At 41.1% G+C, this 27,686-nt stretch overlaps 1 protein-coding gene across 8 annotated transcripts; it reads left to right on the plus strand.

Annotated features, from left to right (window-relative positions):
* Positions 1 to 4,128: 4,128 nt before the first annotated feature.
* LOC124659160 (myosin-17-like) lies at positions 4,129 to 27,647 on the plus strand. Of its 8 annotated transcripts, none has more exons than XM_047197088.1 (53): positions 4,129 to 4,229; positions 5,213 to 5,341; positions 6,611 to 6,754; positions 6,839 to 6,984; positions 7,095 to 7,251; positions 7,392 to 7,450; positions 8,433 to 8,592; positions 8,692 to 8,841; positions 8,922 to 9,058; positions 9,156 to 9,302; positions 9,384 to 9,485; positions 9,580 to 9,637; positions 9,717 to 9,818; positions 10,320 to 10,357; positions 10,783 to 10,909; positions 10,989 to 11,159; positions 11,687 to 11,818; positions 11,907 to 12,016; positions 12,114 to 12,174; positions 12,664 to 12,841; positions 12,939 to 13,144; positions 13,278 to 13,397; positions 13,493 to 13,591; positions 13,727 to 13,915; positions 14,114 to 14,253; positions 15,366 to 15,533; positions 15,717 to 15,884; positions 16,001 to 16,168; positions 16,350 to 16,517; positions 20,115 to 20,282; positions 20,364 to 20,531; positions 21,401 to 21,568; positions 21,722 to 21,889; positions 21,986 to 22,153; positions 22,271 to 22,438; positions 22,669 to 22,836; positions 22,936 to 23,103; positions 23,213 to 23,380; positions 23,557 to 23,724; positions 23,870 to 24,079; positions 24,191 to 24,311; positions 24,399 to 24,479; positions 24,560 to 24,640; positions 24,729 to 24,923; positions 25,376 to 25,717; positions 25,800 to 25,931; positions 26,001 to 26,071; positions 26,144 to 26,243; positions 26,311 to 26,367; positions 26,457 to 26,513; positions 26,627 to 26,707; positions 26,991 to 27,073; positions 27,164 to 27,647. In XM_047197088.1, exons 1-53 carry the CDS (start codon positions 4,227 to 4,229, stop codon positions 27,285 to 27,287), a joined length of 7,152 nt encoding a protein of 2,383 aa, XP_047053044.1. In that variant the 5' UTR covers positions 4,129 to 4,226; the 3' UTR covers positions 27,288 to 27,647. The 8 variants fall into 8 exon arrangements, with proteins under 8 accessions (XP_047053044.1, XP_047053045.1, XP_047053046.1 ...); XM_047197089.1 differs by having other exon boundaries at positions 24,738 to 24,923; XM_047197090.1 differs by lacking the exons at positions 21,986 to 22,153; positions 22,271 to 22,438.
* Positions 27,648 to 27,686: the final 39 nt, after the last annotated feature.

The following is a 27,686-nucleotide window of genomic DNA, read 5'->3' on the forward strand; positions in this document are numbered from 1 at the left end:
GTACTGAGCCACTTTTCCAATGCAAATATCCGACCTAGCAAACTTGTAAAATCAATATCAGAAGTTTGGTAGCTCCGAATAGAGTGAAACCAATTTTGTTGGAAAGAGGACGGCAAGAGCTTACCCAACAAAAAGTGAAAATATGGAAACCAGTGGGGGTGATTTTCTATTATTTTTAGAGGTGCAACACCTCAACATGAGAAACCGAGAAAATCACCAAACTCAAAAACGCAACAAGTGATCTATGCGAAATCCGTTTCTGATGAACTAGAGCTTGTCATGAGAATAAGAACAAGCTCTAAAATATCACACGGATAGGATCCAAATAACAATCAAGAAAGATGATGCAAGGATGCAAAGGTTTGAGCTCTCTCCGAATGATACGATCGAGTTACTCACTTGAGAGCCCTCTTGATAGTAGGGCAACTAAACTATAAACCGGTCTCCAACTACACCATGAGACCGGTGAGAAAGAAACCCTATCAAGAGCAAACCTTAACCTTGCGCATTCCACTTGAGCTTGATGATGACGGTCTTGACCGCAACAAGATGGAACGCCTTTCTTGATTGTGCTTGCTTGATGAAGTCATGCGAAATTCTCCCCCATACTCCACTATGGGAGAGCTTCTTCTTCGGCGCATCTTCACATATCCATGATCACCATATGGATGGCAAGCTTCAAGCATATGATCTCTTCGAATTGGCTCATCTTGAACTTGCACTTCATTTCTTCATTCTTCATCATGTTGATGTCTTGAAGTAACTTGAGGGCTCACTTCATCTTCATCTTCAAGACATACTTGACATTTGATATCCTTCATCAATTTCTTCTTATTGCAACCTTGAAGCCAACATATGGTACAAACATTGCCGATGGACAACTCCTACAAATATAACTCAATGCCAACATTAGTCCATAGGGATTGTCATTAATTAGCAAAACCACACATGGGGGCTCCATGCACTTTCACATGCGTACCATCAAAGCTTCCCAACAAAATCCTGATGTGAGCATCAACAAATTGTTAGGCCTCGATGCAATACAACCGTGCAAACGACTACAAGACAAAGTTGTTCACCTTGAAATATGGAACCCATCGGTAGCTATCTTTCATCTTGGGGGGAGTGCAAGTAGATGGTGGCTTGATCATCTCTCATCTGAGTTCTCCAATAGCACACATGATTTTTCTGAAGTAATACGATATTTTCTCAGTGGACCTGTGAATCACTCGAAATGTCTGGTGTCCAACAACATGAAGGAACATTCCCACTTGCTCTTCGATGCAGATGTTGATGGTATCTTTAAGCAGTCCCAACCCCTTAATGTGCTCACAAGGTGGTTAAAAGGGGCTCTTTTCATTCTAAGCATGCTTGTAGCATCTACATCGTTATTGTTGTAGATGTTGTTCGGATTTGTCATCCTCTCTCTTGCGCGCTCAAACATGGAAGCATATGTGACGGAGGATCCAGAGTTGCGACAAATGACTCTTTGGTGGATCAAAAGCATCTAGGCCCGAAGCACAACTAAGGGCCTAAGGGGGCAACCACGTGAATGAAAATCCTCAACTACTTCGCATGAATATTTCTATCTCGCGTAAGTAACAACTTAATCCTGCTAGAAGCTGAAACAAACAAGCCATAAAACTAACGGTAGAGGGAGGGAGCGGGTTATAGGTGCTTACAACCTTGGTAGAGAGACCTTTAATATTTCAACCTGACCATTAACGTCACGATAGAAATCTCATCGTCGAATGAATGCCTAAGATCGGGTATTGAAGATGGTGCCATCTCTGTTGGTCGTGGATGTCAACAAGAAAAGAGCTAGTACCAATGCCTAACCTAATAATACATTAAAAACACTAGTTTTACCGAAACTTAACTCATAAATTTGAATTCTCACCCCTCTAGACATCGGTGAGACCGGCGGAGGAAAGAGAAATCAAGGTATGGAGGAGGAGGCGGTTGAGTTTCTGTATTGTAGGGGAGCAACCGATGTGTTCCGCACCACGCAGGCTCTCCCCCCGACTAGGGTTCCTCCCCCGCGCAACCGCCGCCGCCAGGCCCTCCTCGCCTCCGTTCGCCCCCCCTCCTCTCCCCCGTCCCCGGCCCTCGCTGTCGCTCCCCGTTGGCGGCAGGAGGGCGACTAGAGCCTAGCTCCTCCCGGTCCCCCTCCTCCGTCTCCCTTGACTGTCGGCGTAGGCCGCCAGGCAAAGCCCCGTGCGGTGCCGGCGGCGGCAGAGCTTATCGTCCCCATGTGCTTGGAGGGGTGGCGTGGGGCCTTCTCCTTCGGTGATGTTGCGCCTCGGCCTAGGAGGTTCCGACGGCGGCACGGTTCTTCGGATAGCGCATCAACGGGAGGCGGGCTGGCGATGGCGCGGCTGGTTGGCAGCGGGACAACGAGGTGGCGCGCGGCGGTGCTCTCCCGGCCCAAATCCGAGCCCTTTGGGGCTCATCTGGGGCTGGGCGAGCCGGGCGTGGGCGCTGCCGAACTGCTTCTAGCGGGCAGGGGAGTGGCCGGACAGGAGGTTGGATGAGGTGGAGGCGTGCGTCCACCAGCATCCCGACGGGGGCTTCACGAGCATGGACTAGGTGGGTCTATGCTCGGCCGGGCCAAGAGGGCCTGGTATGCCCCTTGCCGGCGTGTCCGGACGGGTACCACCATTGGCGGTGAAGGCGGTCCCCTCCCACGTGGCCACTACCTCGTTGCTCCTCTGTCTCGAGATCCTCCTTGGTTCCGCTGGCCTCGGTGATGGTGGTTCTATAGCTGTGGTGTCTCACGTTGGTGGGCAGTGAGCTTGGTGGAGCACAATGGAGCGTCCGGGGCAAGGTTGCGAGGGTCGAGAGAAATCTCTATCGGGCTGGCCGACACCGACGTGGTGACGCCTGCGGCTGCCACCCTCATTCCTGAAGGGCGTTGGGTGAAGCCCTCCTCCCTTGTCCCTGCGCGTACCTAGTGAAACCCTAGGACCTATCTGGGTAGCAGCGTCGTCGTCGTCGCATTCCTTCTTGAAGGTGCTACTTGGTACGCGGCGTTTCAGGGTGCTAGGAGCGTGGTGGGAATTCTCCGAAGGACGCAACGGCTACATAACACCTTTGTTTTTATCGATCCGACCTTTTCGGCTTTCTTTCTCTTTTCTTTCTTTTATGTTTTCTCTTGGACGTGACTGTGCTGATGCCCCAACAGTTGTATCGTGTGGTTGCTATATTAATATAGCGCTCGCGGGGCGAACGCCTATTTCGTGTATTGTAGTTGAAATTTCAATTTTTTTTTCTAGAGAATAAAGAGAGAGTGATCTTTCCAGTTTCCAGCACCGAAAGCTATCGACTTTCCTCATTTTTGCTTGTTCATTCATATGGATCCACCTAATGACGACACGCTGCCTAACTGTCGGCCAGGTGGGCCAGCGCGCGGGTCCCTCCCGCCAATCCATCCACCGTCCTCCAGCCCGGCTGTCGCTCCCCGCACATGTCACCCCGGAACCGGAGCTGCCAAATCTTCCCCGTAACGACGCTTTCCTCTGGCAAATCATCAGGATCCAAATCGCGGGTTTACCCGCACAAATCCAATCCAATCCCGATTCCTCCATTTCCATTCCCCGGTCCAAATCCACCGCCACCTTTCTCCCAATCCGTCGCTGTCAAAGCTCGTCTTTAATCCCCGTTCCTACCACCCGCCGCCACCTTCCCCCACCTTCGCCCGCCCGTCTTTTGGAGACGTCGCACGGTGGTGCGCTGGTGGTGCTGCTGCTGCCGCTGCTGACGACGACCCACCCCGATCCGGCACGTTGTTGGCGAACGGAACAGTTCCCTCGCGCCGCGCACCCAGATTATTCGCCATTTCTTTTCTGGTTAATGAGAGTCGCGCCCGCCTGCCTGGCCTGCCTGCCTGTGCTCCCCCTGTCTCCTCACCCTCCCTGTCGCGCTGTGTCTCTCTCTGCTCCCCTACCCAACCCTCGTCGCGTCGCCCCCAACCACCGCCCTGCCACGCCGCCGCGCCCCGCTGCTGCTGCTTCTGCTGCCGCTCCCGCCGCCCCCCGCCCCCGCCGACCCGGATCGCGCCGCCGCGAGGCGATCGGCGACCCAGGGCTCAGGGGAGGAGATCGCCCGTCGGCGCTGCCACCGCGCGCCGCCGAGCCGCGTCTCCTCCCGCCAGCCCCATCGTGGCCCGCTTCCCGCCTCCCGCGCGCCGATTCTCTCCAATACACGGGCTGTGCCACAGATGATACATGGTGCGTTGCCTGCCTGCCTGCTTCTGACTTGTCCACCCTCTGCCGTTTCCCGTTACGCTCTGTTCTGTTTTGTTTTACATACTTCAGATGCATTGTGTCGGGTTGCGGTTTTGTCTACTTCTGCCGCTGTAATTTCTCCCTGTTTTGGCCGGGTTTGGGGGGAGGATTTTGCGTGGTTTTGGAGCTCCTGCTCTGGGGTGACGGGGGAAAGCGAAGTGGAACAGTTCGCATCGTGCGGAATTTCGTAGAATTCTATCCATTCCGCGGACGAATCCGTTGGATTTATCCGTGCACTTTGCTGGATCGCAAGAGTATACAGTAGCGACACGCAGTTGTCTGCTTCCACTTTGCTTGAACGTTCTCTGCCTCAACATATATGATATTTCACTTGCTAACAACTCAGCTGAACCTCTTCTCTACATGACGAGAATGAAATTGAGCTCAGCGATTTTAAAGGTTTAGCTGAATTGTGGAAGAAGGCCCTATCAATCCTTAAAGTCCAGTTTCAGCACAGATACGCAAATTGCATGAATTAGCTACACATTCTATATGATCGAGCTTGGTGAATATTCTAGTTTATTGTGCATCGAAAGGAACTGAAAATAATATTTCGTTGTCATGTCTGTGGTGCTGTTTATACTTCTCTTCAGAACGATTTTGGATAGTTATATATGCTTATGCCCTTGCGGGATTCTACACCGAGCCAGAATGTACTCGTTCCACTGAAATCGTACTAAATGCCATCATTCTCTTCCATATGATAATAAATTACTCTAGTGTACAATGTACATCATGCATCTTATTCCTTGGTTTGCTTTACATATCTCTATTTCTTCTGTCATCCATACCTGATATAGGTTCTCCTCCTTGTAAAATTTTTCTGTTTGGTTTAGCGAAATAAAAAGTTCAGATTCAGATGTATGACCCATCATGTGATTCTGAGTCATCTGATAAGTTGAATGTGTCGCTTGTCGCATGTGCAGGCTCCCCTGTTAAACATTGTTATCGGCTCTCACGTATGGGTGGCAGACAAAGAATTATCTTGGATTGATGGGGAGGTCTTCAAAATTGATGGTCAAAATGCTCATGTCCGCACAACCAAGGGAAAGACGGTATGTGTCCATGAATTATGTTACATCTCTGTTACTTTTATGCTCTTCTCAGCTCCACATATATCTTTGCTTCGGAACAAAACCCTGCAATTCTTAGTTGAATCTCTGGCTTAGAGTGCAGTTCAAATATAACTTGATTTATCGTTTTGATGCTATCATCAGTTCTTGGGACCGCCCAGTTATATTTGCACACATACTAGTGATTCATGTTTCCACAAACAAAATTCATAACAGTACTGAGTGATACCATAACTTTTCAGTAATAAGGTTCAGAATTCCCTTATGGGAATGCTGGTTTATAAGGTTAGCATTTAAAATACACTGGAATGGTATACACAATTTGATATGCAAACAGCTTAGATTCTTTAGTAATCTCATCTGTAGGAGATCCTACAGACATTCATGGGATTTCAAGGTTTAGCTTCTAAAATAACAGTTTTGGTCATCAGTAGGATCTCCTACATGCATTTGATCATTACCTTTTCCTAATCATATAGATATGTTCGCAAAAAGTTGTAAAAAGATAATTCCATGGCATACTTTAACGCCAACATCATTTCCACATTATAAGTCACACATTTTTTACGAGTATTTTTGTTAGTGGTCAAAGTTTTAATAATTGGTACAGTAATATTTGTGTATAGTTTTGAGAGAACCATTGACCTTGGCATCTAAACAATGATAATAGCAGTGGAATATTTATGCTTTAATGAATTCTTGATGATGAATAGAAGATCCCACTCGCCATATGTGCCTTATCATACCAGTATACCATCCATAGGCGGGCACAGGCTTATTCATGGGTATTCAGCTGAATACCCATTATTTTTTGCATCAAAAATTAGGTCCTATTCTTCCCACTGTCTAGCTATCCCATGGTAGCGTTCATCTCCAGTTGTAGGCAGATCGTTGTAGGCAGATCAGTCTCGCGCTCCAGTCCTAGGAAGCGATAGATTCAGCAATGGCTCTTTCAACTAAAGTTAGCTATTGACGGGTAGGCTTCTGTAACAAACTGTGAAACTTTGACGTTTTGCACTGGAACTTTTTTTTTTGGCTTTGAATACCCATTCTAATAATCCTGTGCCCGCCCATGATACCATCACATGCCCTATCAAGTTTTGTGTGTATTTTACCAAAACTTTATTGATGTGACCGATATGCCAAACAACCTTTTTATCATCTGCAGTAAATAGTATGCATAGAGCATAGCATGAAGTTTAGTTTTCTTTCATGACAACCACATGGTTACATTGTTGTTTGTACAACCAGGTTACTGCAAATGTATCAGATATACATCCTAAAGACACAGAAGCACCACCAGATGGAGTCGATGACATGACAAGGTTATCATACTTGCATGAGCCTGGTGTTTTGGATAATCTGGCTGTCAGATATGCGAAAAATGTTATATATGTGAGTGATCATTTCATTGTGATGTCAAGTACATGATCATTAAAACAACTGCCTTATTTTCCCCTAATGCTACTCTCTTTCCAGACCTATACGGGGAACATTCTGATTGCCATAAATCCATTCCAGAGGCTGCCTAATCTCGTTGATGTCCGCACCATGGAAAAATACAAAGGCGCAAATCTTGGCGATCTAGATCCTCATGTATTTGCAATAGCTGACGTCTCTTACAGGTGAATGCTTATACTAGAATTATTTGATGCCATTACTGATCTACATGATGAGGTCCCCTATAGGCCTATATTGATGGAACCGTTCTGCATTCATTTGAATAAGGAAACAGGCAAATGATGAATGAAGGAAAGAGCAATTCCATTTTGGTCAGTGGTGAAAGTGGTGCCGGAAAGACTGAGACTACAAAACTGCTGATGAGATATCTTGCATTTTTGGGTGGTCGGTCTGGTACAGGAGGAAGGACGGTTGAACAGCAGGTCTTAGAAGTAAGTTTGATTTCATAGTTGCAACATTTACACGCTGATAGCACATGTTCTCTACTGTTCAAACACTTAAGACATGAAATGCTCTTCAATGTAACGATTTTAGCTGTATTAATTCGTCATTACTTATCCTATGCATCCAGTCGAACCCAGTCCTTGAAGCTTTTGGGAATGCGAAAACTGTTCGGAACAATAATTCAAGGTACACACATCTTACTATGGAATCAGAAGATATTTTTTATGTTTCTTTGGCATCATCAAAGTAACATGGAGCTGGTAGTCATACTGCATGTGTTTCACAAACTACAACCAAAAGTATCATGCATAGCACAGTTTTCTTGGTAACCAAAAGTATGGGAAAATGTATGGAAGCTCTTTAGTTGAAGGAAACAAATCCTTTTGTTGAGAACAGTGGAGGAGACCTTAATGAAATATATTCATATATAGAAAAAAATTACAAGGATTCATAAGAACCGTGTCACAGCCCAAAGGTATATCTTTGCGGGACTACCTCTCGCTATCTTTTCTTTTAACGCTCCAGGTCGTTACAGCTTCGGGCTTATTCGGGTGCTACTTTGGCTAGTGATCCTTTGGATCGTTAGTCGGTTTGTTCTTCTTGGTGGTTCTTCCATTGCCTAGAAGATGAAGGAATAGACTGCACTTTCCCATCGAGACTGAGTTGCGAGCTATGGTTCTTTTGACAATAGAGGTGACTTGGCTATGGTAGTTCCTTGAGGATTTTGGTGTTGCTGTCACTACACCGGCTCCTCTTTTGTCAAACTGTATGGGTGCTATAAGTATTGCGCATGAACCAAATGAAGCATGTGCTCACAAAGCATATTGGTGTCGATGCTTCCTTCATGCGCTCCTGTGCAGGATCAAGTGGTAGCTCTATAGTATCTGTCTTCTGAGTTACCATTAGTGGACTTCTTCAGGAAGGCCAGGGCTACACCACAACACCACTTCTACCTCTCCAACTCACTGTTGGTGATCCACCATGTATTACTGTCCTGCCATGAGATGAGCATTCAAAATGAAACATGCGAGGAAATATGCAGCTTGTATTTCCTAGAAGATGGACAATACAACAGAATCAAATACAGCCTTTAGTAATTTATCTTCTCATTCTTGCTCACACTATTTTACTTACATACCTCTTAATGTTTTTTATCGACATGGTGCAGTCGGTTTGGCAAGTTTGTAGAGCTCCAGTTCGACAAAAGTGGGAAAATATCTGGTGCTGCTATTAGAACTTACTTGCTCGAGCGATCTCGGGTCTGCCAAACTAGTAGCCCAGAGAGAAACTACCATTGCTTTTACTTCCTTTGTTCAGCGCCTTCAGAGGTAAAGAAAAATTCCGTTATTGGTGTCAGCTTTACTACGTAAAATATCTTGTTCAAGATGTTACATATGCTACTTTTTATGTCGAATCTGCTGTTGCAGGATATCAAAAAATATAAGCTGGGGGATCCATCTTCATTTCACTACCTCAACCAGTCATCTTGCATTAGAGTTGATGGAATCAATGATGCTGAGGAGTATCTTGCAACAAGAAATGCTATGGATATGGTTGGCATCACTGAGCAAGAACAGGTTTTGAATTCAGCCCTTTTCAGCAGGGATTTGCTCAGCTGTAGATATCACATTTTTTTACGAATGTGACGTTTTTACAGGAAGCTATATTCCGTGTTGTTGCTGCTGTGCTTCATCTTGGTAATATTAATTTCGCAAAAGGGAGCGAGGCAGATTCATCTGTAATAAAGGATGAGAAATCAAGATTCCATCTTGATACAGCAGGAGAGCTCTTGATGTAGGCTGATGTTTTAGTTCACCACTTCTATTTGTAATTTCATTACTATCCATGGTTAATATTTGTAATCTACGATACATTTGAATGCTTGTTACAGGTGTGACTGCGAGAAGTTGGAGAATGCCTTGATAAAGAGGGAAATAAATACGCCAGAAGGAGTGATTACAACTACAGTTGGCCCTAATTCTGCTACCATTAGCAGGGATGGCTTCGCAAAACAAATATATTCTCGCTTATTTGACTGGTAAAAAGACTTGACCACATTTTATGTACTGTAATTAGTCGTCTGTCCTTTCTAAGTTTATATATAATTCTACTATTGCAGGCTTGTCAATAGAATTAATGCATCGATTGGGCAAGATCCAAGCTCGGACAAATTGATTGGGGTACTTGATATATATGGTTTTGAAAGTTTTAAAACTAATAGGTGAGTAAGCACTAAGTTATTTTTAGAAAGTATAGTTACTAAGGAGTATCTTTATATGTGGTTGCTGAATACTCTTCGGTCTGCAACTAAACAGTTTTGAGCAATTATGCATCAATTTCACAAATGAAAAACTCCAGCAACATTTTAACCAGGTATGTGTAAAACTCATCTTGTTGCAATTTTCTTCTCCTCCTTCCTGTGCCAAGCAACCAGTGGTGTTTGTTTTCGCAGAATGTCTTCAAAATGGAGCAGGAGGAGTACACAAGGGAGCAGATCAACTGGAGTTACATAGAGTTTGTTGACAACCAAGATGTTCTTGATTTGATTGAGAAGGTATGAGTTGGTCACGGTTACATGCATTGACTTTCTTTTGTAAATTTCATTAACCCCCATCATAAAACTCTTCGTATTATTCACCCTTATAAATGTTCTGTAATCTGCCTCCTAGGAGGATTGTAACAAACTCTTATCTTTCTAAAGAAATGAAACACAGAAGTCTTTTGCGTTTTCTCGAAAAATAAATGTTCTGTAAACTTCAAGATTTATTTGGCTCAATTTCTCAAGCTTCTCTGATCTGTACACGAGTTCGATGCTAAGCTTAGCTTCCTTTGATCAGTCAGGCTGAATATGAAAAATTAAGCTCATTGCAACACATTGGTCTGTCTGACTTGCGACCAGCGTAGTTCAATCTTTGATGCAGTACATAAGTCAGCTGCATTGTCCAATATGAATGATACCAATCATCAATATACTTGTTTAGTCTGTACATCACTAGAAATTTCCTCCTACTTTTTTTTATGTTCACATATTTAATCACCACCTTTTTGTGTCCAGAAACCAGGTGGCATTATTGCACTTCTTGATGAAGCTTGGTAAGTTTCAATGCCTTCTTTGTTGCCACTGCCAGGTTATTCTAGGATGTGCATGTTCAAATAAATAAGTAATTGGATCACTGTGCATTGCTGTGCTTATGCCTGCCTGATGGATAGAGCTGAAATTTCTGATTAAGTGCGTTGGTAGGAATAGAGCATGCCCAGATTTTTCTTCATAGTCTATCAGACTTTGTACCTGGTGTAAGCATCCAACCAACACTTGCTATCTAATTTTTCTTGTCTCAGCTGAAAGTATGTATTCCCAGATTTTTTTTCCATAGTCTAACAAGTTGTGTAATGTCCAAGAAACACTTGTTCGTTCATTTTTCTTGCCTTAGCCAGGGATATGCATTTTTACATGACATGATTTTGTGGGTACATGTTTCTGACAAGACTTCTTTCTTTCGGCGTCCTATATTCTGCAGCATGTTTCCAAAGTCGACACACGAAACGTTATCTCAGAAGCTGTATGAGAAGTTCAAAACTCACAAAAGATTTGCCAAACCAAAACTTTCTCGTACTGCATTTACAATCCAACATTATGCTGGAGATGTAAGTATTTTTCACATTATAACACTTCCTTTCTTCATGCATTTGCCTAAGTAAATCCATCTATCTTAATTATCTCCAGGTGACATATCAATCTGATCATTTCCTGGATAAAAACAAAGATTATGTGGTAGCAGAACATCAGGAATTACTTAATGCTTCAAGGTGCTCTTTTGTATCAGTGTTATTCCCACCAGCACCAGAAGAGAACACAAAATCATCAAAGTCGTCCTCAATTGCAACTCGCTTCAAGGTGACATTCTGCTATAGTTAAACATTTGTGTTAAGCTACAAATTGCTACTCCTGTTTTGCTATAACTTACCATGGCTTCAGGGGTCTTGGTGCAAAATGTTTTGTCCACTGAGGGAACCAAGAGTGAATTTATTTCAGTGTTTCCACTTTCTAAACCTAATTAAATGCTTTGGAAGAGATTAAATGGTTGTACTAGCTCACTTGATAGGGACATGCGTGATCATTGCCATTTACTTATTTACTTAGTGCTTCCTTGATTTTGTTGCTAGTTTTTGTGGAAAACAGTAAGAGGGAACATTGCAGCCACATGATACTAGATTGGGGAAACAGTACATTGTTAACGTGGATTTCCATGCCCGTAAATTCATAACAGGATTTAGCAGGGAGGACGTAGTTGACAGATTAGAAGAATAGGGATTCAGTTGAAATTTTAGTAAATATTAAGGATCTGTCCTGACATTTACTTCTCATTTTCTATATAGCGCTTTCATGGCATTATGTATCTGATAATTCATTGTATTTTCCAGATGCAACTTCATGAGCTCATGGAGACTTTGAGCTCTACGGAACCTCATTACATTAGATGTGTAAAACCAAATAGTGTTCTTAAGCCTGCTATTTTTGAGAACACCAATGTTCTACAGCAACTTCGATGTTCGGTAATAAGATACTTCATGTTTCTTGTAATTTTAGAGAAATTTAATGTCATCGTGTCCGTGATAATGGTTTTTTTTTGTATCATCTTAGGGTGTTCTAGAAGCAATCAGAATCAGCTGCGCTGGATATCCCACAAGAAAACTGTTTCGTGATTTTTTACATCGTTTTCGCATTCTTGCTCCTGAACTTTTAAAAGAAAAGTTAGTGTCACTGTTCAATCATGAATTTCATTTCTATGTTTGTTTCTTTAATCTCTAGCATGTCTACATAAGAATTCACACGCTCCTTTTCTGGTAGAAATGATGAAAAAGTGACTTGTCAAAAGGTTCTGGACAAAATCGGACTGCAGGGTTATCAGGTGAGCATACTTTTTATGTACTAAACCAAGAAGTTAACAACTTCCTAGTTTAGGTTCAACAAATTGGGCTGCCGCATAAGTACGATATAGACAACAGAAGTGTATGATCGTGGGGTAGTTAGGGCTAGATTTAATGAGGGTGGGCTGAATAGGTTGGTTTATACCTGAGTTCATTGTGGTTGGGTTGGGGTCAGCTATTTATTTGTGTAAATATGCTAGGGATGAGTTTAGGTTCAGATATTGGCTCATTACCAAATCTTTATGAGTTCTAAGTTCCATTTGTTTTAACTTCCTTTTCCTTCTTGAGATGGTTTTATAACGCATTCCGCAGCATACTCTAGAGATTCTTAATCAACTCCTTGCTTGCAACTGGTTAATAGTGGAATTTGTCGTTTGGACTGCTTTGTTTTCGTGCCTGAGTTTTTCTTTATTTTCTAAGAGTTTGTTCACTCAGTCCCGCAACATTTGGACCATATTTCTGATCAACAGATAGGACGAACTAAGGTATTCCTGAGAGCTGGCCAGATGGCTGAATTGGATGCTATAAGAACAGAAGCACGAAATACTGCAGCAAGAGGTGTTCAGGGTCAATTCCGTACGCATGCTGCTCGTGAGCAGTTCCTAATACTGCGCAATGCATCTGTTTGTTTGCAATCTTTTGTCAGAGGTAAATTCATTTTCAAATGACATCTGAACTGGAAATATGTGGTCATAGCAGTGATGGAGCCATATGCATATTTTAAGAGTTCCTTTGATTATTGCAGCAAGATTGGCATGTAAACTTCACGGATTCCTGAGACAACAAGCTGCAGCCCTGAAAATACAGAAAAATATACGCTGTTATTTTGCACGCAGAACATATTCTCAGCTATGCCTATCAGCCATTACATTGCAGACAGGGTTAAGGACCATGGCTGCTCGCAATGAATTTAATGCTAGAAATCAAAACAAAGCTTCTATCCAGATCCAGGTAGGTCAACTATTCTGGTATGTACTGCAGTGCTGCTTTCATTGGACTGCTGCAGGCAAACTTCTACCTCCTGCCATTTTTATATGATTCGTCTTCAGTTGCTTATATCTGGGCCATAACTATGATGTTGCAGTCTCGGTGGCGTCGCCACAGAGATAACTTAAGTTACATAAAACTAAAGAGAGCAGCATTGACTTACCAATGTGCTTGGAGAGGAAGGGTTGCAAGGAGGGAGCTGCGACAGCTCAAAATGGTACTTAAGCACCTGTTGTGGTGTTTTTTTTTTCTGGTAGGTTCCCTGGTAATTTGCTTTTGTATAAAGCTTACTTTTTGGTGCAAACTTTCTAGGCTGCAAGAGATACTCAAGCTCTAAAGGTGGCAAAGGAGAAACTGGAGGAACGTGTGGAAGAGCTAACAAGCCGCTTAAGCCTGGAAAAGAAACTAAGGGTTAATACTTGTTCTTGAAAATTGAATTTCTGAATATTAGTCTTATAGAAATTGCTGAAGATATGGTAAAACTGCAGTTTTTATCCATATATTGACATACCAGCTAATGGTCATACTTGTGTATACAATTTGCAGACTGATTTGGAGAAGTCCAAAGCAACAGAAGTTTCTAAACTGCAGTCTGCTCTTCATGACATGGAGCAGCGGATGGAAGAAGTTATAGCAATACAGGAAAACGAATCAGCTAAAAAAGCTGTTGAAGAAGCTTTAGCTGAAGAAAGAGAAAAGATCAGTTCATTGACTTCTGAAATTGAGGGCCTGAAGGTATGCTCTTCAACCTTTTAACTAATGGAAATTCAATCGAACCGCATTAGAAAATACTTAAGCTATGTGTTGGTGTTATAGTTTTATACTACGGCTCGCATTACAGTATCTGCTCTAGTTTTCTGAAATGTAGCCTAAATTTAACTTATTTACGCATGGTGTGAAATAGTATGACAATAGAGAAATTTACTATGTCAGGTGCTACTAGTAGCAGAGCGAGAGGAAAACAATGTATCAAAGAAAGCACACGCTAATGCCCAGGAAAGAAATGAGGAGTTGAATAAGAAACTCGAGGATGCAGATGAAATGAGCAAGCAGCTTAATGATATTGTGAAGAGGTTTGCAGTTGTTTTCAATTGTCTGAGTTTCTCTATAATATATCTTGTTGACACCATTTTCTTCTGCCCAAAGCTGCCTGAAATATCTCCACTATTCTGATTTCGAAAGTCGTAACTATTGCAAAATATATTTTATGGTGCCCCTAACAAAAAAAAAGTATAGCATGATCCTTTAAAAAAAATTATAGTTCTTGTGAGGTCCTACCTAAAGATTTTATGGAGTTACTTGAACTTGCATCTAAGTTTCTAAAGGTAGTTGTCTATTCTGTAAGCGTTCAGACTCCCATGTACTTGTGGTTCTCCTCCTGTAAAAAAAAAATCAACCAGTCACTTCCAGGGAGAAACGAGGTCTGAAATTGGTACTGCTACCATAATATGCGAGAACACTTAACTGAAATATATTAGGGGCGTCTGTCCCTTCATCATTATTCTTCCAAGAGATAATGATCTCTACTCATTGTTTTCTAAGGGAAGTTGTACTTGGAAAACTGTTAGCACAAGCCTCCTGCGTAACTTTGCACACTAATGCTGGCATGCAACAAAGACATGCATGTGCACACATAAGATGGTGCACATTCTACGTTTCTTATGCTGTTTAGGGTAAACCTGAGCCTTTTTGGTTAGAGAACACTCGAATTCTCAGGTCTTAGATCCTTGATCCCTCAGTGTATCTCATTGCTTCTCGTCCTTTCCCTATCATCTCCCCCTCCTTTGAAAGCATTCGATTGTTGAATATAATTTTACTGACATAAGTACTCCAGTTCTTGGCAAATCGAAAATTTGCTCATCTGCTAGTTGGGATTTGGACCTGCGTAACTTTTGGAATTTATTATCTCAGTGGTGCTGTATCCAGAAAGTATTATTGCATGGGCGTTCTGTAATACCTTTTTGAAAACTTGGATGCCTTCTTACAATTTGAGGGATATTTATGTAAAGTGAGATATCCATTATTTCTGTTGTCCAATGCTTCCAGCAGTTATTGGAACAGGCCCCTTTTTTGGACTACGAATGATTCCTGACTTTGCTGGGTGCTGGTTGTATTAGAATCTAGTCCCCTAATTTTCTTGGCATTACTCTGAAAATGCCACATTTCGTTTTCTGTATGAACACAGACTAGAAGAGACTGTAAAAGAAGGAGAGGTCCTTTTGCTAGCAGAAAGGCAACAAAAGGAAGAAGCTAATGCTGCACTAGCTGAATCTCACCTAAGAGATCAAGCTTTTGCAATCAAGATTGAAGATGCCGAGAAACAAATCGCTCTTCTCCAGGAAACTGTTAAAAGGTCTGTCCCAGAAGTACATTTGAGCAGAGATTCTATTTAGTAATCAGCCATCAGCCCATCAATACTCTTTAGTTTGTACCTTTTATGAGTTCATAGTTATTTGAAAAGCATTCTTTTGGCGGGTGGGTACGTACCCTTATATATCATGGTTTCCGATAGCTTGCACTCTGCTGTGGAATGCAGATTTGAATATAGCATAACAAATCTGGAGTCTTCACTGGAAATTGAAAAGCAACAGCATGAGGCAAGTGTGATAGAACTAGCTGATGCACATGGTAAAATTGAGGAACTTCTGAGAGAAGTTGGGAACACTGATGAAAAGTCTACTCTGCTTCAGAGTACTATAAAAAGGTTTTTTTTTTTTGTTCCTGTTAACAAGTTACATAGGAATCCTTCGTATGAACCATAGTGTTACGAATTTTGTTGACATGTCCAGTAATATTTGTTCCTTCTTTTCATGGATATAGACTTGAAGAAAGATTGACCGAGAAGGATGCTCTATCAACTACAGAAAGACAAGAAAGTGAAGCTACTAAGAAATTACTCAATGAACTCCAGGGAAAAAATGAAGAATTACTCAAGAAATTTGAAGACAGTGAAAAAAATATTGTTCATTATCAAGACACCACCCAAAGGTGTGTTGCTTGATGTTTGCCTGACCTTATTTCTAGACCTGGGGACATTTTATTCTTATTTTATGTAGTTATCCATATTTTAGCTACTAACTTCCTAGTACTCTAGTGATCTTGCTGCTAGAGAACTGTGTCTATTATCATTTCATTGTCACAGCTGATCACTTGTTCCATTTTGATTTAGACTTGAGGAAAATATTGTGGCAGTGGAGATTTCCTTGAAAGCTGAAAGACAACACAATGATGCAATCATGAAACAACTAGCAGACACCCAGGTAGAAATTGTAGAACTACAGAGGAACCTTGAAGATGCTGATAGGAGAAACAGTGTGCTTCGGGATTCTTTAGAGAGGTTCTTTTCTTACCTTAATTTATTACTCAATATTATATCATCTCAAAACAATTCCCAATATTCTGCCAAATAACACTTCTGGTTAACAATCACCGACATTAATAATCACTCTTTCCTCATATCAGCAAGAGGGTTTACTCTGTTTTGGCTAGAATGATTTCGCCTTCCAAAATTAACAACATTTTTTTCTAGAATAAGAATGACAATATTTTGCTAACCAGGGAAAAGAATGCAATAGGCAATGAATTTATGTAAATACGATGAAAAAGAAAGGAGAAACAAATGACGAATATCTGAAGAAGTCGGAGGTTCTTGACAGGTCTAAGATATTGTACATCTTAGTTCTTACATGCTCGAATACAGGATCATACAAAGTACTGAGTATGATGACCCTAGCATGTCAGTAACAACTTATCATGTTTAACTGCTAACATATAGTTGAGCAAAACCACCAATGCTTAGAAGGGGTTCAGTGCTTGCTTTGTCAATCTTCATGTAGACTTAATCAAGTATAAGCTTCTGTCTTAGAAGTCAATGCAAAAATCAAATGAAGCGAAAGTGGACAGCTGCTAGTTGGAAAGAGATTGTTTGTACAATCAGAGAAGTGCTTTCTCTTCAATTGATGTGATATCAAGAGGATAGATACCAACCGACTGCTCTCTTTTAACTGCCATTTATGAAAAGTGTACCCTCTCCTGAATGTGGGCATGCAACAAATAACAAGGGATTACCCTCACTAACTAGTAGCATTCTCTTAAAGTATGACCTGAAGCCTGATGCAAAAATGCATTGAGAAATTAACAAAGATTATTTTTCTTTGAGAATATGCAATAAGCATTGCACCTCGTTGCATTTATAGAAAAAAAGGTTATGTGCAAGCCCCAACCCCAGCTTCTTAGCCCATGTTGACCCAGGATTTAGCCTTCGTCCTATCCAGTAGGCTAAGCACTGTCGTAGTCTCCCCACCGCAAATATGACCATTATTCTATTATTTTAGTGAAGATGCAAACGAACATCTGCAAAAAAAATCATTAGGAGAGAAATTAGCTACTAGGAGAGTTGAACATTTGGGCAGCCTAGTGCCATGATCAAAAATCAAAACGAAGACCAAAGATCAAGTGGCACTCACAACACAAGGATCACCCATACTCTTAGTTCTTTTACCGGAAAACTGTAGGGTGGCTCCGGCAGTAAAATTTATTTAAAAAAAGAAGAAGATATATACAAGCAGTTATTTACATGAGGGAGTGTACCAGAGGGAGGGAGGGACAGAGGAGGCCAACGCCTATACAACTTGATCAAGGCAGGCCTTAAGAGACATGCCCTCTTGGTCGGCTATGGGGTTGGCATGGTCCAGAAAGTAAGATTCTCATGTAGGGCAGAAATCCTATTTCCAAATCTACCATGCCGTTAGCATGATGACGTCATTCTCATGCGCAGCCTGGTAGGAGAGACCGCGAGAGTCACTTCCCACCAGTTGACGAGTTCTTCGCTGACCTCTGGGCCATACGCCCTTGATCGGATCCATTAAAGTGCCAGGCTGCATCCAAGGAAGTGCCAGGCCTTCCGTGCGAAGACACGATCTATATGACCAGATGTCACATTGTCCTTCTCTCGGTGACAGCGGTGTGTGTGTAGCACAAATCATGCCACACAAGCCGGTCTGCTGTTCAGCTGTGATCAAGGCAAGTCAACCAAACATAGAACTTGACCTTGCCAGGTTGCCTACATCTTCCAGTTATGCTTCCAGGAAACGGCGATCATGCCATGGAAGAGCACCTTGCAGCATCCAGTATCAAAGAACTTTCAATGTTCTAACTGAACTGAATTGTTTGATATCATACTAAATTCCTTCATAACATAGAAAAGTTATATTGAGTTATACAAATGTCGCATAATTATCAGTTCCAGTTGTTTTCATTTGTCTTTCCCTGTGGGTAAAAGTTAGTTTATACATCTGCATTTTTATTGCTTCTAGCTTGACCCTGCTTGGCCAGGGATACAAAAAGCGCCCACCAGGGTAAAATTTCTTGTTTATTCCAGCCTGCCTATTATTTAGAGAATAGAATAACCGTGTTCCTGCACTTATGGATGTCTGCAAAGGGTTTTGAATCACGCAACTGTGCGATAAAACTACCCAAAAATCCATATATTTGTGGCATGCTAGAATATTTGCATCTGCGGAACAGTTGTGCAAAGATATGATCATATGTGCGCTAAACTGCAGCAACAACAACAACAACAACAAAGCCTTTATTCCCAAACAAGTTGGGGTAGGCTAGAGGTGAAACTCATAAGATGTCGTAACCAACTCATGGCACATGGATAGCAAGCTTCCACGTGGCTCTTTTCATGGCTAGTTCTTTGGTGATACTCCAGTCCTTCAGATCTCTCTTTACGGACTCGTCCCATGTCAAGTTTGGTCTACCCCATCCTCTCTTGACATTATCAGCACGCTTTAGCCGTCCAATATGCATCGGAGCTTCTGGAGGCCTACGCTGAATATGTCCAAACCATCTTAGATGATGTTGAACAAGCTTCTCTGCAATCGGTGCTACCCTCGTATATCATCATTCCGGACTCGGTCCTTCCTCGTGTGGCCACACATCCATCTCAACATGCGCATCTCCGCCACACCTAACTGCTGAACATGCCGCCTTTTAGTCGGCCAACACTCAGCACCATACAACATTGCGGGTCGAACCGCCGTCCTATAGAACTTGCCTTTTAGCTTTTGTGGCACTCTCTTATCACAAAGAATGCCAGAAGCTTGGCGCCACTTCATCCATCCGGCTTTGATCCGGTGGTTCACATCTTCATCAATATCCCCATCCTTGTGAAGGATTGACCCCAACTCCCCAAGTATCGAAAGGTGTCCTTCTGAGGCACCACCTGCCCATCCAGACTAACCTCCTCCTCGTGCCTCAACTTTATATAGATACGGATGTATGTACACACTGAAATACGTATCTATATAAAGTTGAGTCACCTATTTCTAAACGGTGTTTGTACATTATTTTGTCTTTTTTGTATAGTGCACATATAATCATTTTTTGCCCAACTTTTTCCAGGTGCACATGCTAGCATAGCACATATATACGTTTTGTATTCACAAGTATGACTTGTGGAAACCCTTTGCACTCACCCATACAGACACATATGCCGTTCCCAACAACAAGACCATGAAAGCACTTAATGCTGCTGAAGTAAGAACTAAGTGAAGCACAATTGATTATGCAATCCATGGTGCTAATTAAAAAGATGTTTTAGCTACTTGGTGCCATACAAGTGCAATATCATGAGATGTGTTGGTAATTGGAAGATAGAAAATTAAGAGGCTGTAAAATGAACTAGCTGACCAGCAGTAAAATTGTTATTGAACAAACAAAATATGATTTATAATGGGAAATTAATCTGCTTGAGGATAAGGCGTGCATGTTAGTTCTTTGTGAGAATTATCGTAAGCTTGTCCTGCACTCTGACTTGCATTACTCATTCTTGTCTTTTGAATTCTATTAGCCTTTCATATAGGAAAGTTCAGTGTCTACTATAAATCCCATTGATGTTGTTTTATTTATTTATTTTGCATAAACCTAGACTTGACGAAGAATCTACCGCAAGAGAGGCCTTATTGGTAGCTGAAAAGCAAGAAACCGAGGTGACCAAAAAAACACTAACTGAAGCTCTGGATCAAATCGAGGAACTAGTTAAGGAAATTGAGTGTGCTAACAACAATATGCATCAGCTTCAAGATAGTATACAAAGGTCTGAATACTCCAAGAAAGCAGTCATTCATGAAACCTCTACGTGAACCTGTTTTTTACTGTTTTCTGTCCATGAATGTAGACTTGAGGAAAGTGCATCTGCAACAGAGGCAGTTTTACTAACAGAGCACCAGGAAAAGGATGCGACATCAAAAGCACTAGCAGAGGCAGAAGTGAGGATTGAGGGTTTACTGGATGAAATTTCTTCTGCTAACAGAAATATTGATCTACTTCAAAATACTGTAAAAAGGTTCGTGTTTCTCATGAAGGAGACTTATTTGAGTAAACTTTACTACTGGATAATTACTTGCACATCACGCATTTACCTCCACATGCAAACATTATGCTAAATAGGCTTTTAAAGCAGTACTCTGGTGGTATTTCCTTTCACTCGAGTACTTCACAACCATGCGCTTCAGTTTCACTAATGTTTTTCTCTTCTCATAAACTTCCTCTGGTGTGAGTTGTGATAATTAGTGTTTTGACACATCATACCTAAATGTAATTGATAAATTTGGTTGGCTATCATCCCATTACCGCCGTAGCTGGAGTGAAAGAAAATAATGATAATTCTTTCCAACATTAGAGTAAATATAGAGTAGGTAACATGATTCATTTGTTCTGAGACTGGGCGAGAGATAAACTCAACTTTGAAAAGAAGAGATCCAATGTCTTCGTGTGGAACCAGTGGAGTGAGTGCCCTACCATATAGTGGTAGATGTGGTGCCGGTGGTGTATTTCCCTAGCTCATGATAGGGTTCTTTTTGTAACCCTTTTGTACCATGCGTATGCCTTGTACGCTGCTCTCTTTTCTTCTAATAAAAAGTTCGGCCTCTGGCCCTTCGAAAAAAAATAAAGTCAACTTTGAAAAGAAGAGATCCAATGTCACAATTTTGTAAAACAGGTTGACCAGGAAGTAAGCACCAGATTTTTGATTCAGCTGTGCTGAAGGTCATGTAGAATATGTTCCTTTGAAGGCAATATGCGGGGGTAATTTGGATCTTGAGGCACAATGTAGTAGTTGGCTAGTTGCTAAGTAATCTGTCATCTCATGTGATCAGATAGTTTCTCCCTCGCCAAATTTATGGATCACGGTTTATTATTTAATCCTGAACATAGGTTAGAAGAGGGTGCAACAGCAACGGATACGCTTTATTTAGCAGAAAGGCAAGCGCATGATCAAACCAAGAAAGCTTTCTCAGAAGCTCAAGAAGTAAACCAAGAATTGCTTGGGAGAGTTGAAGAAGCTAATGAAAAAATTGAGCATCTTCTGGAGGATATGGAAAGGTCTGTTTATTGATCGAAGTTAGCTGCTAGCTACCAATAAAAGAGCTAGCAGCTAACTTCGATCATCGTGCACTAACTGGTACTACAGAGTCCGACTCCTATGTTTTCAACTTTGTGAACTAACACGTATTTCCTTCATGTCAATAAATATAGACTTGAAAAAGATGCAACGACCAGAGAGTCCCTGCTTCTTAAAACAAAGCAAAGTTATGATGATACCATAACTGAGCTACTTGAAGCTCAGGAGGAAAATCAACGGTTAACGAGCAGAATAGAGCACTCGGATAAAAAAATTGATCTGCTTGAAGTTTCACTAAAAAGGTTTAATCTCTTTGCTTTTAACAAGTATCTTGAAGATCGAAACCTGCGCTTGTTGGTATAGGTAGTTAGTGTAAATTTTTTCTTCTTTGCACATAGACTTGAAGAAAGTACAGCGGTCCTAGATTCTCAATTGGCAATTGAAAGACATGAAAACAGCAAAATAAGGAGCGAACTATCTGATGCTTGGCAACGGATCGAGGAATTACGAAATGAAGCGCAAGATAACCATGCAAGTCTAGCAGAACTTGACAACACAATAAGGAGGTCTGTCATTTCTCCTATAGGATTAATCAGGCTTCTCCTCTGACCTGACAGTACTAACATTATCTTTTATCTTCAATTGCATTATGCAACAACGTGTTACCATCATCATGTGCATAGACTTGAAGAAAATGTCAGTGCAAAGGAGACTTTGTTACTAACTGAACGAGAACAGAATGCTTCAACCTCAAAATTGCTTGCAGAAGCACAGTTGAAAATTGCTGAACTAATAAAGAATGTTGAAGACTCGCATAGGAATTCTGACAGCCTTCAGGCTACCATAGAAAGGTCAGATTGCTGTACTTATGTTGAAAGGTGTGGTGTGTGTGCACAGGTTTTGGTGTGTGTGTGTGTGGTTGGGGGGGAGGGGGGGGGGGGGGTCACTCACACTACATGCAGTGTTGGTTGGTACCATCCTACATATTTCAGATTAGAGTTGCAATCATGCACCTACTTCTCTTTGTCAATGTTACATGTTAAGTAATAGTACCAAACTTTTTCCCTCTTCACATTGACAGGCTTGAAGAAGATGGCACTGCTAAAGATGTCTTGCTGCTAACAGAAAAGCAAGCACATGAGGCAACTCGAAAGATTCTAGTTGAAGCTCAGGAAAAAAATGAAGAATTGCTCATGAAAATTCACGATAATGATAAAAATATTCTTCAGCTTCAGTTTACTATACAAAGGTACATGATAGTTCCTTAAGGCTCGACATTTTGTTATAGATCCCATGTCATCTCTCAAATACTTAGGTATTTCAACCTTTTTTCCATGTACGAACACAGGCTTGAAGAAAATACAGCTACAAAGGAGAATTTGTTGTTGCGAGAAAGAGAGCAAAATGATGCAACAACTAAGGCACAATTTGAGAGCCAAGAAAGAAGTGAACAATTACTAAAGAAATTTTTGGATGTTGACAGGAAGATTGATCTTCTTCAAGATACCATAGAAAGGCACTTCATCTTTCTAGTCTTGAATATATATATCTGTATGCTTGGTAGTCCTTTTTTCTCTTTTTATGAGATGTTAGTGTTTGATACCCACTTCTTCAACATAATTCAGGCTTGGAGAAAATTCAACAACAAAGGATACTTTGTTGCTATCAGAGAGGCAAGAGAAGGATGCAATTAAGAAAGCACTTACTGAAGCTGGAGAGAGAAATGAAGAATTACTAATGAAAATCGAAGATACTAATGAAAAAATTGAAGATCTTCAGAATACCATAATTAAGTCCGTACCTTCACTAATACTTCTTGATGTTTCATTATTCTGTTCTCACCCATCCACATATGCACACACTCTTTAACCCACTTCCGCTTATAAAGTCCAATGTTTATTTGGAATACTGTTGATATTTCCATTTCTCAGATTATGACGTTATAGTTTTGTGTTTGCAAATAAAACAGGCTTGAAGAAAATATAGCAGCAAAAGATGTTTCTTTAGAAGCTGCACGGCAAGAAAATGACTCAATGAGGAAATCTCTTACTGAAGCTCAACAGAAAAATGAGGAATTACTCAGAAAAATTAGTGATAATGAGTACAGGATCCACTTACTTCAAGACACAGTGCAGAAGTTAGTATATTTATTCTGCATTCAGTCTGCTGCCACTGAGTTTCTAACAAGAAAAACATCATTACATGATTATCAGTAGTGCATGTTCCTGACATTAATCGCTGATGTTATCCTTTTGAAGTCTAATTTATTTTCCTGAAACCAGGATTCAAGTAGATGCAATATCAAGATTGTCTTCATTTGTAATGGAAAAACAAGATACTGATGTCGCCAAGAGAGCTCTTACTGAAGCTCATGAAAGAAATGAAGATTTATTGAAGAGAAATGAAGACCTACTCAAGAGGAATGATGATTTGATCAAAAAAATTGAGGAGTCTGGGAAAATTGTAACTCACCTTCAGGAGTCCTTACAAAGGTGCATTTGCATTTTTTTATATGCTTCATTGTCTCAAAAATACTGATCGGGTTCTGTTCCCTATCTTCTGAACTTCAATTAAACAATTATTGTCGATCCTTCCATAAACAGACTTGAAGGAAAAGCAGCCAACTTAGAAGCCGAGAATCATGTTCTCCGTCAACAATCAACTGCTACTCCACCTTCTACTGCCAAATCTCCAGCCTTACGTTCAAAGACCATGAGGATCCATGTAATGCAGCTTTGATGGGCCTGATGTATACATATATGATAATGATTATTTGGTTCTCATAACTGATACTGTGGGTATATGCTGCAGAGAAGCCAAGAGAATGGCCATGTTTTGAACGGTGAACTAAGACAGACTGAGATGAGGCCATCAGAAGCAACACCCCCAGTGGTGAGTTATATCAAGTTCATATTTGTACATAATTTATGTGACATGTTTTTAATATAGTAGAACCATTAAACTTATTATAGGGCAATGCTCCTGACTTGAGTAATCAAAAAGACGTTGAACATGGGGAGAAACTGCAAAGAGTGCTTAATCAGAAATATCAGGTATTTTGCTAATATGATTGCTAATTCTCCATGTTCAATTCAATCATTAACCTAGTTTGGAGATGATCATTTTGTTACTTTTTGGAAGTCTCCGCAGCCCCAGCAGCCCCAAGATGATCAGCAGTGGTTGCTAACTTGCATTTCCCAATATCTTGGATTTTCTGGGAGCAAGCCTGTTGCCACTCTTCTTATATACCAATGTCTTCTTCGCTGGAGATCATTTGAAGCCATGAAGACTGGTATCTTTGACAGCATTCTACATGCTATGAACTCTGCAATAGAGGTTCCTCACACTTTCTTAGTTTCTTTGGATTTGTAGTGACTCTTCCATCATTTTTATGCAGCATCGATGACATAGGGTACAACTTCTGCTTGTTGCAATAGAATTATAGAAGAATGTCATTTACCCAATATCTCATTGCAATAGAACTCGAATGGATCTTGTTTATCCAAATTTCTACTCCCTCCGTTGCATATTAGTTGTCGCTGATTTGGTACAGCGACAACTAATATGGAATGGAGGGAGTATTATACAACATGTACAGAACATCATAATTGGTAAGATTAGGATCCATGTTTCCCGGAATGTCTGATAAACATGGAAATGTTGAAATTACCTATAGTAACAACTTATGTACCATACTTTTCAGTTTTTCAAATTGCTTGCAAAACTACATCATGCAATTGCTATAGAGTTGGCTACTTGTCCTGATGTTGGGTTTCCCTTTTTTGAAGGCTCAAAATGATGTAAAAACATTGGCCTATTGGTTGTCCAATTTATCTGCATTGACAGTTCTCCTTCAACGATCATTCAAAACTACTCGAACCGCACTCTCAACCCCGCAAAGGCGGAGATTTTCGTCTGAGAGAATATTTCATACAAGTCAAACTTCAAATGCCGGTCTTGCTTCTCTTGGCCAGTCAGTTGTTGGAGCTACCGGGTTACCCCAAGTTGAAGCAAAATATCCAGCTTTGCTCTTTAAACAGCAACTTGTGGATCTAATTGAGAAGGTCTATGGTATGATAAGTGACAGCGTGAAGAAGGAGCTAAACCCTTTACTTGAATTGTGCATCCAGGTGCTGCTACCTGCTCTTTTTTGGGAACAAAAAAAACTTCATGCCGCAATGTTAAGATGGCTAAATATGGAATCTATTTCAGGATCCACGAACTTCTCACTCAAACCTAGCAAAAAGCCATACAAATGGCTTGGGCCAACAGAAGCAACTAGCACATTGGTTAAGCATCGTGGAAGTCCTCTCCAACTATTTGGATATATTAAAGGAGAACCATGTAGGTGCAAAATCATCATGAGTTAATGGCACCTGTTCATAAATGTGTCTTAATCAATTGTATTCACAGGTTCCATCAATTTTGGTGAATAAACTGTTTGTACAGATATTTTCGCTGATTGATGTTCAGCTATTCAACCGGTAAACATTTTGTCCTTGTCTCATGTATTGATATATGTATAAGCTTCTCTAAGATCTTACCCTTGGAAACAGGCTCATTTTGCGTCGTGAGTGCTGTTCGTTTAGCAACGGGGAATATGTCAAAGCTGGACTAGCTGAACTAAAACATTGGTCTGAAAATGCTACTCGAGAGGTATTCATTTCCCTGTTTTCAATTTTTTTTCCCAAAGCTATTGGCTTATGTGTTATATTTGACACAGTTTGCAGGTTCAGCCTGGGAGGCACTAAAGCATATCAGACAGGCTGTTGATTTCTTGGTGCGCCTTTTTCTCTTATTATGAAATTGCAGTGCCCAATAACGTTTTAATCACGAACACATTTTATCTCTACTGTTCTCTTTTGCCAGGTGATTTCTCTAAAACCAATGAGGACATTAAGAGAGATACGTACTGACGTGTGCGAAGTAAGTATTTGATTTGACATGGACTAATTTTCTTAATAAGAGACCGAGATTCGTCCACTGCCAGTCCTTTACCTTCATAAGTTGTACTCCTAATATTTGTATGAATTCTTCAGGCCCTCAGCATACAGCAGCTAGAGCGAATAGTTAGTATGTACTTGGATGATGTCAATGGTACAAACACTATTTCAGCGGAGGTGAGATGATGTACCTTAAGTTAATATTTTGTCAGATGCGATCTACCATTACTAAAGCACCGAATCTCATCAGAATTCTGAACTTAAGAATGCAACTCTGAAGTTTGAGTGCACTTTGGCGAGTAGTACTAGGAAGGATGGCCTCCTAGGAAATCCTCATGTGGCACCCTCATTTTACTTCGACTTAAAAAGCATATTATTTGGGTTTGCTAGAATAGTGGTTTGTTTTTTATTTACAAATGATCTGTTGAATGATATATGCTTTCACTATATCTATTTACAGTTCGCATCAAGCTTGAAAGCTGCTGCGCGTGAGGAAGCAAATACCGTCACAACTTTCTCTATACTGCTAGATGATGATTCTAGGTTTGTTGCATTTATTAAATTATTTTTTACTTCTTAGGGCCTCCTAATGTCGATGGCTCATGGTTTCACCTTTTCATTCCTCATTTGCAGCATACCCTTTTCACTTGATGATATCACGAAGACAACGCCAGTCATTGAGATGGCTGTTGATGACTTGCTACCATTTTTCCGTGAGAACCCAAGCTTTGCGTTTTTATTGCAAAGAGGGGAATAGGTATTCTTTCTCACAGCAGAGCCTCAGTTGTGGATAAATCAGGGGTTCCTGTGGTAGGGTGTACAGTATGTGTGATTCTTTTTATACCAGGTAGCAGGCCATTGAAGTGTAGTTACTAGGAGAGCTTAGGCGTCTGATTTTGATTGATTGGTTCGATGATTGTAAATTTGCATCCAGTTTTCCATGCCGTGTTTTTTAATCACTGTAGTCTTGTATACCGGGGGATAAGGGCAAGAGGCCCTTGGTTAAGCATAGTAATACAAAGTTTTGCTGTAACTAGTCAAGGTGTACATGTGTTGTAAATTGGTACAGAAAATAAATAGTTTCTCTGGTGGTATAGAATAATTGGTTTGGTGTTGAGTGGTTTGTGCTTTCTATTCTTTATCGTTTGTTCAGTTA

This window comes from Lolium rigidum, chromosome 6, assembly GCF_022539505.1.
Source record: "Lolium rigidum isolate FL_2022 chromosome 6, APGP_CSIRO_Lrig_0.1, whole genome shotgun sequence".
Taxonomy (NCBI): Eukaryota; Viridiplantae; Streptophyta; class Magnoliopsida; order Poales; family Poaceae; genus Lolium; species Lolium rigidum.

Excerpts from the sequence above, each read along its gene's own strand:
- LOC124659160 (XM_047197088.1), top strand. Across the intron at positions 11,160-11,686 it reads CAATTGCAACTCGCTTCAAG|ATGCAACTTCATGAGCTCAT; the intron begins GTGACATTCTGC and ends TGTATTTTCCAG. Across the intron at positions 22,439-22,668 it reads CTTCAGGCTACCATAGAAAG|GCTTGAAGAAGATGGCACTG; the intron begins GTCAGATTGCTG and ends TCACATTGACAG.